The sequence below is a fragment of the Crinia signifera genome, chromosome 1 (assembly GCF_055691185.1).
Source record: "Crinia signifera chromosome 1, ASM5569118v1, whole genome shotgun sequence".
Taxonomy (NCBI): Eukaryota; Metazoa; Chordata; class Amphibia; order Anura; family Myobatrachidae; genus Crinia; species Crinia signifera.
The window spans coordinates 449,359,261-449,373,438 of record NC_139217.1 but is presented as its reverse complement, the minus strand read 5'-3'; the positions used below and the strand labels follow the sequence as shown (position 1 = coordinate 449,373,438).

Sequence of the window (14,178 nt, the reverse complement as noted above, 5' to 3'; positions counted from 1 at the left end):
GCCGCTTTAAATCTATAGTTCAAAAGGGGCCACAGTCATTGGCTACTGACAAATGACACAACATTAAATGTAACACTAAGCTGGCCATACATCAGAAAGATCGATCTTAAGATCGATTGCGCTCATGATTGTGTACAATTTCCCTTGAAATACCCGGCAGTCCTTGGCGTTTTTTGGACACACAATCTACCCATAATCCATTATACAATCCATCTGCTGCATGATTGTAGGTTTGTTTACAATCAATTGAGATTGTATGATTGGGTACAATATCTTTCTGATGTATGGCCACCTTAAGACAGTTGCCAGTTAGCCAAGGTAAAGAACCATGGCTAATTGATCCCCCCCGGGGGCTAGCCAATTAGCTCCGAAAGCCAGCAGTTAACCGGGGACACTTTCCCACCTGCCAGGGGCAGACTAATACAAATCCAAAACAGCAGCCCTATCCGGGAACTTATACAGTCTAGTGAGTTTATGCATGAAAATAGAATTTTTGGTATTGGTGTCGTTTCACGGCCGCACTGGGATCGCTTTGCACGTAAATCGCATGCGATGCGATGGTACTTGTGTAGTTTCAAGGCGGCACTGTCCGCGGATCGCATCGCATGCAAATCGCATGCTATGTGATTTAGCACACCCCCACTATCCACGTTTAGCACACCCCCACTATCCACGTCAGCCCTAAGTGTGGCGAGCCCCACGAGGGGACGCGGTACACGTCCTCCTGACCTGTTCATACCCCCACTATCCACATCTGCGCGGATTCTATAGTGTGGCGAGCGCAGCGAGCCCCACAAGGAAACGCGGAAAATGAGCCAGAAGCGTGGCGAGCGTAGCGCGCCCCGCGAGGGGACACTGATTACTTGATGTGTATTCTGCGTACGCTCGCCACGCTTCGGGCTCAATTTACATGTCCGCTCCCCACGCTTCGGGCTCGGTGGCTCGCCACACATTATAAAATCAACTCCACGCCGAAGTGGATAGTAGGGGGGATAACCAAGTCGGGAGGACGTCCGCTTGCCACGCTTCGGGCTGATGTGGATAGTGGGGGTGTGCTAAACGTGGATAGTGGGGTGTGCTAAAATCGCATGAAACTTCAATAATTAAGTTTTGTTTATGTTTATATACCATTATGCCAGTCGGTAAATATTGGAACAGATTGAATACCCCCTTAATCTGTCCAAATTTTACATTCACACAATCAGCAATGCAGAGAAGTATTAACGATTTGAATGAAACAATGTAATTTACACCACAGCAATATGTCAGACTTGCACAAACCTGCCCACGATCGAAATGTAGCTACAATTCCCAGTTTGCTTGCCTGGAATCTGGCCTCTCTGTCCTCTCTGAAAAGAAAAAAAAAAAGAAAACTTAGAACACACACACACTTAAGCATTTCAAAGCGTGGATGGGATCATAAAGAATTATATTTCCAAAGGCAACCTTGGGATCTGCAAACAGCATGTCATGGGACTGCATATGAGAAGTCGCTGTATAATAAACAATGCATTGCCAGAGATTTTCACTGTACAGGGTACTCTGGAAAAACTTTATAAGAAAATAGTAGCTTTCATATTATAAAAATAATTATAATAGTAGTAGTAGTAGTAAGATGGCACCGGTGTTAGTATATATGTTTGAAAAATCCATGTTGAATATAAAATCTTAAATGTTATTAATACCCCTTTCACACCGCACTTGTTAAACGGTATATTGCCGTTTTTTTCCCATTTTAAAACATTTAAGGCTGCAGTGGGAAAAGTGCCAGAGTTCATTTACCGGTTAAAGAGAACCAGTATTTCAAAACGTTTAACAAGCAGAGTCCTACACGTTTCAGAGACATTTTTTATGCAGTGAGAATGGCTCTGAAACGGTATTTAGTAAAAACAACAGATTACAGACCTGTGATAGGCTGTCCCCTGCATTCTGCCTTGAAACGTGTTCAGGGGATTAAACGGGTTGACTGATGTGAATGGTACTTTAACGGTATTTAAAATGGTAATCTACTGCAGTGTGAAGGCTCAGACCTGTTTTAAATACCGTTTCAAAATACCGGTTTTTAAGAAGTTTTGGCAGTGTGAAAGCTGTATAAGTGAGGAGTGATGGTGTTATTACTGCAAGTATTATTCCTAAATATCTCCAAGACGACACTATACAGTGAGGAATCCGTACTTGGCATAAAAGCAATAACTTGCAAACCATCCCCTGCCCTGGCCAGGGGTATCAGTATTTCTAGGTGCAGCAGATGAGATTTCTTTTTATCTAAGTAATGTGAGACTTTCCAGCAGATCAGTAAGGACAGGCAGTGCTCCCGCTTTACACTGTAACTGTTAATGACGACTCTTTCGGTCACAGCCACAAATATATGTGAAAATCCATTATGTCACCTTGGCGGTGACACCAGCCTCGGCCTGGTTCCTCAATCTGCATTAAAGCAAGATAGTGCATGAAACATCTGACAAGAGCGGAGAGAGCTCTGTGTGACCCATCTGCACTCTGCATTGCCCCACGGCCTGATAACACTGTCACTGTGTATACAGAATTTTGCATACTGCCTAAACCAAAATAAAAATGCATAATAATTCACTTTGCCCTGAAACCGTGTCACTTGGGATACACATCACTGTTATGGCCAGCAGAGGTCACCCTATCACACATTGCTGGAGGCCAGATGAAGGCCAAGGGTATTATTCAGCAGGTTATGGTGAGCTATAAAAAACTCTGTATTAGTAGAATAGTCTAGTGCAGGGGTAGCCAACTCCAGTCCTCGAGAGCTACCAAATTCTCCAGGTCGCCTCACAGAATCACAAGTTACAGTAAGTAATTATCTCTTCCTGCGGATCTTTTGCAATTTGTCAGTGAGTAATGAGTGCACCTGTGTACCTGTGAGGTGGTCTGGAAAACATGAACTGTTGGTAGCTCTTGAGGACTGGAGTTGGCTACCCCTGGTCTAGTGTGTATGGGGCTTAAAGGGGCAGACACATGTAGGCTAGGGAAATCGCCGTAGAGCTTCCTGGGGGATAGATCGTCCTACACACGTAGCAATGGGTGTATGAGCGATCTGTGCTAACTCATTGTTCTTTATGTGCCTGCAGATGATCTATTTTGACTTCATGTGCTTAAGATCTGAGCAGGCAATGATGAGGAGCTGGACCGCGGATCGCCATGGGGTGTACACACGGATAGATTTGTGCTTAATTTGTAAACGATCTCAACAGATTGCTTAGAAAAAAACAACAACAAAAAAAAAACAACATTTGCATTGTGTGTTCGTGCTCTGCCAAAAAATGTGCTAACTGTAGCAGGGCATACTGGGATGTGTAACTCCACAGCAGCTGGGGGCCCACCCTCTCTCTTTCTGTAAAGAGAGATAGATAGATAGATAGATAGATAGATAGATAGATAGATAGATAGATAGATAGATAGATAGATAGATAGATACAAATAATAAAGGAAAAAAAAAAAATTTCACAAACAAGTTACAGGATAATATGCACCACATAAATATGTTGGAAACCTAAAATGAAGTGACTGTCTGAACTGGCACCAGATCAGCTGAGTGATATATTTAAGGAGAATGATACAACACCCCGTGGTGTGCTATCTCAGCACTAAAGGCAAAATTAGAAGATCCTATTAATTAAAAACAAACTGTTCTATTTTGAAATCTAGAGAACACTAAACCTACTTTTTACAATTCCACCTCCTTCCACAGGATATGGGAACCCACACAGTTACACTTAGGTGAGGAGGATATAGAGGATATGCTTACTTCATCTTTTTTTTTACATTTTTTTTTAGCTTGTTCTGTCCAGTCTGCTGTGTCCCCAATATAATGCCTGTGCATTATGATGGCAGTGTTTCTGCCAGGGCACCTGTTACTACCTGTAAATAACTGGCAGAAATGTGTAAAGACAAGGTTCTAAGGAGAATCGGGCACATGACTGGACAGCCGCTGGAAGCCTGGTGTCTGGTGTCTGTACGGTTACTTAGGATAAGGTGTGACCGTGAAATTGTTAAACAATATCAGCGCAGGCTACCGTGGACAGAGCTGTGACATACAGTGCACACCGTAATGAAACGTGCTGCCTATGTGCCTACTATTCTGTCATAGTGGTATACATAGGAACAGTTCCAACGCATATTCCCAAGCACTAATAAATGGTTAAAGCATTTGACAGATAAAACCTTCTGAGAGCTGAAAGCACCACTTAGCTCAATGCAGTAATCAATATAGTCTTGCTAACATTGCATATAGTTCTGGAACAGCATATACCTTATGGGAAATACACTATTATAAGAAAACAACGTCTGTGATTCGATTACAGTGTAAATACTAAAAATATCAACTAGATCACTAATTGAAACTAAAAAAATATTTAGTTCACTTTCTGTGAAGCTTACATATCTTCATAACAAATTGCACAAAAATACCTCTCCGCATACATAGCTGCATGGGCGTTAAAATTACGCATTTACGCTCCATATTTACAGCGTATTACACTTAAATCATTATGAAAATAAAACATTGCTGTATGTGACACTCACCGTGTTATGTGTCACGGAATCTTTCAGGGATAAACTTCAATATCACTTTTACTACACAACGCAATACAAATAGGTTACGCACAGACAATGGGCAGTATATTCAATGCTCCCGATTCACCGTTTTTTTTCTGGCGAATCGGGCTGTTTTCGCTCCCTGCTGTGAATCTTTTTAACTGAAAATCTGATTCACCCTATTCAATGTTCACTGTTTGCCGAACGCGAACAGTGTATGCCGGACAGTTCTCCGCTTCATGCCCGCTGCAAGTCGCTGTTGTTTTTCAATGGGTTTTTCAATGTGATTCGCCACGAGTGTATTCAATGCTCGGATGGTGAATTGCTTTCAATGTGATTTTTGCCATGTGTCACCATTTAGCAATCACCATCTTTTTAAGGTGAACTGGAATGTGATCTTTTGAAATAAAGGTTTTTTTTTGGTGTTAAAAAATCTGTAATTTTATTCTGTGAGGGGGCATGCTTATATGTGAATATATATTATATTTACTTTTTTTTTTTTTACACATTACGCCAGCAGGGGGCGGGGGCGCTCATTAGATATTCACTGCACACTGGTCCCGCTCAAAATATATGCACGAGCGGGATCATTGCAGCGGCTCCCTCCCACCGCGCCCCTGCCAGCTCTCCCGGGGGCAGCTTGTGCTGCCTGTGTCACCGGGAGCCCTCCTTCCCTCCTATACATTCCGGCGCAGGCAGGGAGACTTCCATCTCCCTGCCTGCCGCCGTCCCCTGGCTCCCTGCGGCAGTTAAAAATCACTGTCAGGTGCAGCGAGCCCCTGCAGCATTGAATAGGGTGACGGGGAGGAATGGCAGCGAATATGCTCTAGCCCTCCAGAACCCTTCGAATGTGCAGTGAATCCTAACCGTGAGAAATGTAATTGAATACTGTCCAATGATTTTAAAATGCCGTGCAGGAGATTTAAACACGTTCTCTCTGCTGTAAATATTATGGAAATATAACATTCAATAGGAGGAATATTGAAAAAGTTCTTTTTTTTATTTATTTATTTTTTGAATAACCGAAAATACAGATCTAATTTGATGTCCTTCTATTCATTTGAGGCAGTTTTTGACGCTATTGTAGGCATTTTTCTACCATAGCCTTTTCACTGTGCTTTTTTTGAGCGATAAGGCATTGGCAAAAAATGTCTCAAAAAGCATAAAAAATTAACACAATATAAGCCAGCGAAGTGGCAAAACATGCGGATCGGAGGCAAAACATTGTCCCTTCAATTGAATAAGGTGAATACCCATTCACCCTATAAAAAAAAATCGGACCAATTGAATACCCCCCACCATGAGTTAATGCATAGCAGCGTGAAAGTATCTTTCCACAACTTACCACTCTAAATTGCATAAAATAAACACAATTACACATGAACTCGAACTACAGTACAATTGGAGCTCCGTATTACCTCTGTACATTATTTAGGTAGCTATATATAAAAGTCTGGGGAGCACCAAACCTGCAGGTTAATCTGCTAAGCGCAGTTATTAAGTAACAATAGAAAGCTTATAATAGGAAGTGCAGCTGATCATGATCGGATTACTGCGATGTTTCCGCTCTGTGGGCAATAATGACAATCTTTCTTTGTCTAGACACTGCAGTATCTACTCGGCTGTACATGCGGGCTGCTGCTGGGGATTGTCGCCGGTTTATGTACGGCAGTGACACTGCAGTATCTATTCGGCTGTACACACGGGCTGCTGCTGGGGATTGTCGCCGGTTTATGTCCGGCAGTGACACTGCAGTATCTATTCGGCTGTACATGCGGGCTGCTGCTGGGGATTGTCGCCGGTTTATGTCCGGCAGTGACACTGCAGTATCTATTCGGCTGTACATGCGGGCTGCTGCTGGGGATTGTCGCCGGTTTATGTCCGGAAGGGACATTGCAGTATCTATTCGGCTGTACACGCGGGCTGCTGCTGGGGATTGTCGCCGGTTTATGTCCGGCAGTGACACTGCAGTATCTATTCGGCTGTACACGCGGGCTGCTGCTGGGGATTGTCGCCGGTTTATGTCCGGAAGTGACATTGCAGTATCTATTCGGCTGTACACGCGGGCTGCTGCTGGGGATTGTCGCCGGTTTATGTCCGGCAGTGACACTGCAGTATCTATTCGGCTGTACACGCGGGCTGCTGCTGGGGATTGTCGCCGGTTTATGTTCGGCAGTGACACTGCAGTATCTATTCGGCTGTACACGCGGGCTGCTGCTGGGGATTGTCGCCGGTTTATGTCCGGCAGTGACACTGCAGTATCTATTCGGCTGTACACGCGGGCTGCTGCTGGGGATTGTCGCCGGTTTATGTCCGGCAGTGACACTGCAGTATCTATTCGGCTGTACACGCGGGCTGCTGCTGGGGATTGTCGCCGGTTTATGTCCGGCAGTGACACTGCAGTATCTATTCGGCTGTACACGCGGGCTGCTGCTGGGGATTGTCGCCGGTTTATGTCCGGCAGTGACACTGCAGTATCTATTCGGCTGTACATGCGGGCTGCTGCTGGGGATTGTCGCCGGTTTATGTCCGGCAGTGACACTGCAGTATCTATTCGGCTGTACACGTGGGCTGCCGCTGGGGATTGTCGCCGGTTTATGTCCGGCAGTGACACTGCAGTATCTATTCGGCTGTACATGCGGGCTGCTGCTGGGGATTGTCGCCGGTTTATGTTCGGCAGTGACACTGCAGTATCTATTCGGCTGTACATGCGGGCTGCTGCTGGGGATTGTCGCCGGTTTATGTTCGGCAGTGACACTGCAGTATCTATTCGGCTGTACATGCGGGCTGCTGCTGGGAATTGTCGCCGGTTTATGTCCGGCAGTGACACTGCAGTATCTATTCGGCTGTACATGCGGGCTGCTGCTGGGGATTGTCGCCGGTTTATGTCCGGCAGTGACACTGCAGTATCTATTCGGCTGTACACATGGGCTGCTGCTGGGGATTGTGGCCGGTTTATGTCCGGCAGTGACACTGCAGTATCTATTCGGCTGTACATGCGGGCTGCTGCTGGGGATTGTCGCCGGTTTATGTCCGGCAGTGACACTGCAGTATCTATTCGGCTGTACATGCGGGCTGCTGCTGGGGATTGTCGCCGGTTTATGTCCGGCAGTGACACTACAGTATCTATTCGGCTGTACACGCGGGCTGCTGCTGGGGATTGACGCCGGTTTATGTCCGGCAGTGACACTGCATTATCGATTCCACTGTACACACGGGCTGCTGCTGGGGATTGTGGCCGGTTTATGTCCGGCAGTGACACTGCAGTATCTATTCGGCTGTACATGCGGGCTGCTGCTGGGGATTGTCGCCGGTTTATGTCCGGCAGTGACACTGCAGTATCTATTCGGCTGTACATGCGGGCTGCTGCTGGGGATTGTCGCCGGTGTATGTCCGGCAGTGACACTGCAGTATCTATTCGGCTGTACATGCGGGCTGCTGCTGGGGATTGTCGCCGGTTTATGTCCGGCAGTGACACTGCAGTATCTATTCGGCTGTACATGCGGGCTGCTGCTGGGGATTGTCGCCGGTGTATGTCCGGCAGTGACACTGCAGTATCTATTCGGCTGTACATGCGGGCTGCTGCTGGGGATTGTCGCCGGTTTATGTCCGGCAGTGACACTACAGTATCTATTCGGCTGTACACGCGGGCTGCTGCTGGGGATTGTCGCCGGTTTATGTCCGGCAGTGACACTGCAGTATCTATTCGGCTGTACACGCCGGCTGCTGCTGGGGATTGTCGCCGGTTTATGTCCGGAAGTGACACTGCAGTATCTATTCGGCTGTACACGCGGGCTGCTGCTGGGGATTGTCGCCGGTTTATGTCCGGCAGTGACACTGCAGTATCTATTCGACTGTACACGTGGGCTGCTGCTGGGGATTGTCGCCGGTTTATGTCCGGCAGTGACACTGCAGTATCTATTCGGCTGTACACGCGGGCTGCTGCTGGGGATTGTCGCCGGTTTACGTCCGGCAGTGACGTTGTGTTTTTGTCTCTGCAGCATGGCCGTCATTAACAAGGACCTCCCTCGTCCGGACATGCTGGATGAGGGAGAGGGTCGTTAACAACACGTGGGGATGTGCATAGTTAACGTTATATATAAAGCATACAGTAAAATATAGCTTTCAGGATGGGCTTTCCTAAAGATATCTTTCACTTTATCTTCTAGTGTGCATGGGACTTAAGATAGCTGCTCCAACTACTGTCAATTGTCACACTAGCCATATGAGCCGGCCTCTCCCTGGTGCATCATGTGACCTCCAACTGTCACACTAGCCTGCCTCTCCCTGGTGCATCATGTGACCCCCAACTGCCACACTAGCCAGCCTCTCCCTGGTGCATCATGTGACCCCCAACTGCCACACTAGCCAGCCTCTCCCTGGTGCATCATGTGACCCCCAACTGTCACACTAGCCAGCTCTCCCTGGTGCATCATGTGACCCCCAACTTTCACACTAGCCAGACTCTCCCTGGTGCATCATGTGGCCTCCAACTGTCACACTAGCCGGCCTCTCCCTGGTGCATCAAGTGACCCCCAACTGTCACACTAGCCAGCCTCTCCTTGGAGCAGCATGTGACCCCCAATTGTCACACTAGCCAGCCTCTCCCTGGAGCATCATGTGACCCCCAACTGTAACACTAGCCAGCCTCTCCCTGGTGCATCATGTGACCCCCAACTGTCACACTAGCCAGCCTCTCCCTGGTGCATCATGTGACCCCCAACTGTCACACTAGCCAGCCTCTCCCTGGTGCATCATGGGACCTCCAACTGTCACACCAGCCATATTAAGTCTCCCCCCCCCCCCCCCCCTTCCCAGGCAGTGTATTATTTTAGCACTGTAGTCCATATGGATACAATGACACATACACTGTAAATAGTTGGGGAATCACATATACAAAAGGTGAGAATACATACTGGCACTTCTACAATTGTTTACATTTGTTTATTGATGCCAGTGTAGGTTTCGTCACACACCGGTCACAATACAGACTGAACAGTCTTCATTGAAACTCTCACAAGCTTAATTTAGTTGCGTGATTATACACAGTGCAGTGTCTGCCTAGCGCAAGACAGGCCTACAGAAATACAGGGAACTGAGTATGCATATTTACTAATTAGCAATTAACAATAAGGGGGTTATGCTGTAACTGTAATTAGGAGTACTGTGTCACTGGCTTCTTTTACAGATCTTACAGTTCCTAATATTTACTGTGCCCAGAAGAGACTTTGGTTTACTTACTTCAGCTGCCCTTCCGCGGTGTCCGGATTGTGTCTGTAGTGAAAATCTGTGTATGGCGCTAAGATTTGCTAAAATGAAAGAAAAAAAAAATTGTGTCTAATTATTTTAATAATAATGACGAGAAAACATCAAACAATTGTTTAGTGATTTGTAAAACAAAGTCAGGACAATGGCATCAAGCCACACCATCGCAAAGCACCACACAGACATCGACATCACCTACCTCTAATTCTACGTCAGTGCGCACATACTGACGGGTCTTTGGATGATTGAGGAGGTGCAGGACTGTTGTGATGAGGGCTTCGTTTATTCGACTTAATTGGCAGTCAATCACATTTTTTAGGATCGTACTGAGCCCGCCTCTGAGCGCAACCACTTCCGGGTTCTGAAGTGCTGGAGCAAGACGTAAGGCAAACTAGTCAAAGAGCTTGCAGAGAACAATGGAGCAAGTCTATTGTATTATTCATCTGACTAATCACTCACAGACCAATATATATGTATTATAATACAATAGGTATAATGAGAAACACATGCAATTAAAACTATTAGCCATCAACTAAAGATCAAAAGGCTCAGAACTCAACAAAGAGGTAATACGGGTGCACTGACTGTAGCCCCAGGTAATATGTGGGCTCTCATGTGATCTTACTGCAGGTCACATGTTCTGTATTACATGGAAGCTGCGGCAGTAACAGCGTAAGTTTGGGAATCTATGTAATCTGTAATTTAAAAGGTATTTACATGGTTACACGTCTTAAAGTTGACACTAGATCCCCTCCTGGGGCACTGCGGCTGTTCTGAAACTATATATTCCAGCAAGCCTTGCCAAAGGTTTAGTATTCGATTCCCTTATAGGAAAATTATGGCAGGGCATGCTGGAACTTATAGTTTCACAATGGCTGGACAGATCTCCGTCAAGATTCCAAGTCGCTGTACAGACATATAAACATAGCATAGGATTTAATATTATGCTTCTACCTTAATTACAAATGTAAAAAAAAAAATATATATATATATTTTATATATTAATTACATCAAAGGAGAAGAACTTATACATTTTTTTCTGATCAATGTAATTAAATATCCCAATGTGTATTAATGCATATTTTAAGCTATCGATCCAAAAATACTAACCTAGTTCACATATAACAGCGATGCAAGCCCGAACCATCCGGTCCCGTTCCTGAAGGCCGTCATTTCCAACTGCTATCAGGGAATTGGTTATAGAGCTAGGGAATAAGGAAGCATTCACAGTAATCATCTGAAAAACAACAAGCAGAAGATTATGTAACGGCAGCCCTTAAGCACCCCAGGTATACAGATCAGCTTGTGCAACTCCAGATTAGCTGCCAATGTGTTGCGGTGTAAAGCTGGGTACAAATGCGACTACACCGCAAACAAGGCAATATCCCCAAGGATTTCCCTGGAACGGCCTGACAAACAATATCGCGCATGCATAAACTATTTTACAAACAATATCGTTCCGTGGCCACATTCAGAAGTATAGCTGTCTGACGATATAGTCAGGATTGAGCTGCATCTACATACGACAGAGGGGGTTGCTAATGACCCACGGGAGCCTGCATCGCTAACGATATAGTGTGTACACGCTAGACGAAATGCAAGAAATCATCATTACCGATGGTCGTTATCATACATAGCGTTTAAAATATCATCTAATGTGTCCCCGGCTTAACTTTTACACGTCTCAATGACTTTTAAAATCATTTTATCATTTTTTTATAACACCAAGGACCGAATTCAAATGTTTTTCATGCGACAAGTAGAGCCATACGTGCGTTTGGGCGCGTATGGCTTCCGGTGCTGTCATTTCAGCTCGCCACCCACCAGGGGTAGCAAGCTGCAATGCACCAAAAGTCACACGTTTGGGCAAGCCAACTGATCTTTTCACGCTGCGCCCATTAACTTGGTCGGGTTAACAGCTTTGCTCGCCTAAACCTGACCTTAATGGGGTGACCAGTGCAAGGAAAACTAATCAATTGCATATTGGCACCGCAATCTCGAGTCGCTTTATACGGTAGAACAAGCACGATATATGACAATCGAATCTGGCCGAAAATATTGGCCAAGTAAGACTGGATGTGTGTACATTTATTCTAATCACCCTAGAATAAATGTATCCCAAGTCATCCTGGATGTGTGTACAAAGTATACCAGTAACCTCCTAGCTGTTGAGGAAATAGCCGACATGATGTTTATTGTTATTGCAAGGGTTATTTTTGTTTCCACTTAACAGGATGAAGGATTGCTGGCCTCCATCTGAGAAGCCCCTGCAGACAATGTCCGTTAGACAACATCCTGAATTTAAAAGGGGTTCAACAATTACTGTATGTCTTGATTATTGCAATACGGATGGTGTAATGGTTAGCATTACTGCCTCACAGCGCTGAGGTCATGGGTTCGATTCCCACCATGGCTCTAACTGTGCAGGGTTTGTATATTCTCCCCGTGCTTGCGTGGGTTTCCCCCGGGTACTCCGGTTTCCTCCCACAATCCAAAAATATACTGGTAGGCTAATTGGCTCCCAACAAAATTAACCCTAGAATGTCCACTGGGGCAGGAACTGATGTGAATGTTCAAATATCTTCTGTAAAGCGCAGCGGAATATGTGTGCGCTATATAAGAAAGTGTTAATTATAATGGGCGATAATACATTTTAAATAGCATTACTACAGTATAGTCTAAACTAAATACTGCAGTTCACTGCCTTATCATCTGCATAATGTCTCCATATCAGATTAACTGAAGTGGTGATACAGCAAATGGTGGTATATTTTGCTATATTTTTATTTTTTATCCCGATTCGATTGGGATCGAATCGAAAGGTAAGCAAAATGCATTCGATTTGGGCTATATAGTACAGATCTGTACTATATAGTCTTGCCAGCACAGTCTATTTTACTGTTTGATTAACACTAAACAAGATAGCGCAACGGAATGGAATTGGCATGGAATAAGGCGGAAAAATCAGTCGATGTCAACTCCGATTTGGACTATATAGTCAAAATATAACACAAAATGTCACCATGTGTAAACGTCAGTATTAGGTGGGGAAATTCAATGATTTTGCTTATACGTATTGCTGCATGCACAGTTGTAGGATTACATGTTTAACTGAATAAATATTTAAGATGTGATTGAATGTGTTTTAAAGGAAAAAAATGCACTTCTTTAAACGATTGGAGAAGGGATCGTCAGCTTCTTGCGAGATAAGATGCTAACTGTCATTTCCTAGCAGGAGGTCTGAGACCTTCTGTTGTGAATCAATGCACAGCAGGTAACGTGCTTGGTGCATTGATCAATATAAAATCCTGTTCCTATGGACAAGGTGTCGCTGATGGGGATGTATCGTTTCTCTATGGGAAGCGCCAGCAGGTAATCAATGATCTCCTGCACATTTGTTGTTAGATATTTTAAGAAATTAGAATGATCCTTTTGACACGTAATCTGTATTTATTTATGCATTGACAGTAAGATTGTCTGTTTTAAAGGAGATTTATGTCTTACCTTTTAAATCTCTTTCTTTGAGGGGGCCACAGTCTAACGTTAGGTAGTTGGAATGGGAGAGAAGCTTCCAGCAACCAAGAGGTTAAACTTTTTATGCCCCCAGGCAACTCTGTTTTCTCAGTGCTGGAAGGAAGACACACACACACACACACACACACACACACACACACACACACACGCTATATACAGCTTTACTTTTTCCATTTTTACACTGACTGTATTCAACGACAGTGCAGCAGTGCAGGGGGTCTTTTTGACACCAGCACTGCTTCTCCATCACCCGAGCCCAGCGGCTGCAGCACTATGCACCGGTGTTTGACCGCAGCCGCAGGCCGGACCCGGGACACAGCAAGGTAAGATGCTCCCAGTAGGGAGCGTACACGATGGGAGCTTGATGCAGCTGAGCAGCCCTGCGTTGGGGACCGGCCGGCTGTGCTGGGGACCGCCAAGCTGCGCTAGACAGATGGTACGCCACCTGCTCCTTCTGGACCACCAGGGATCTTTTGTGTGTGGGCAGCAACCCCAGAGAGTGCTCCTTCCCGCCTTCAGCTACATGCGGCCAGGGACACGGAGCTTCTAAACCACCTGGACATCCACCTCTTTGTTGCCGGAGAGCTGGGCTAGTCCTTCCTTTTCCTCTCCTCACAGGACACAGGTTACAGGGTGTGCTCCAGTCCGCCATAGCATCTCTCCAAACGGAGCTGCCTGGCCTGGCACCGAGATAGAGGAGGGGGGGAGCCTCGTCTGCCTGGGGGCAGAAGAAGTTTAACCTCTTTAGTGCTGGAATCTTCTCTCCCACTGCAACTACCTAGCGTTCGCCTGTTGCCCTTGATGTGTCCCAAAGAA

General features: G+C 45.6%; 1 protein-coding gene across 2 annotated transcripts in view; it reads right to left on the bottom strand.

Moving 5' to 3' along the window:
• Positions 1–14,178, bottom strand: part of RICTOR (RPTOR independent companion of MTOR complex 2) — a 121,650-nt gene that overhangs the window by 49,213 nt on the left and 58,259 nt on the right. For both annotated transcript variants that reach the window (XM_083154466.1, XM_083154474.1), the window contains exons 7-10: positions 10,939–11,065; positions 10,028–10,197; positions 9,805–9,872; positions 1,282–1,349 (exon numbers count right to left, since the gene is read on the bottom strand). In XM_083154466.1, the coding sequence (XP_083010592.1) occupies positions 1,282–1,349; positions 9,805–9,872; positions 10,028–10,197; positions 10,939–11,065 (433 nt within the window). The remainder of the gene's footprint in view (positions 1–1,281; positions 1,350–9,804; positions 9,873–10,027; positions 10,198–10,938; positions 11,066–14,178) is intronic.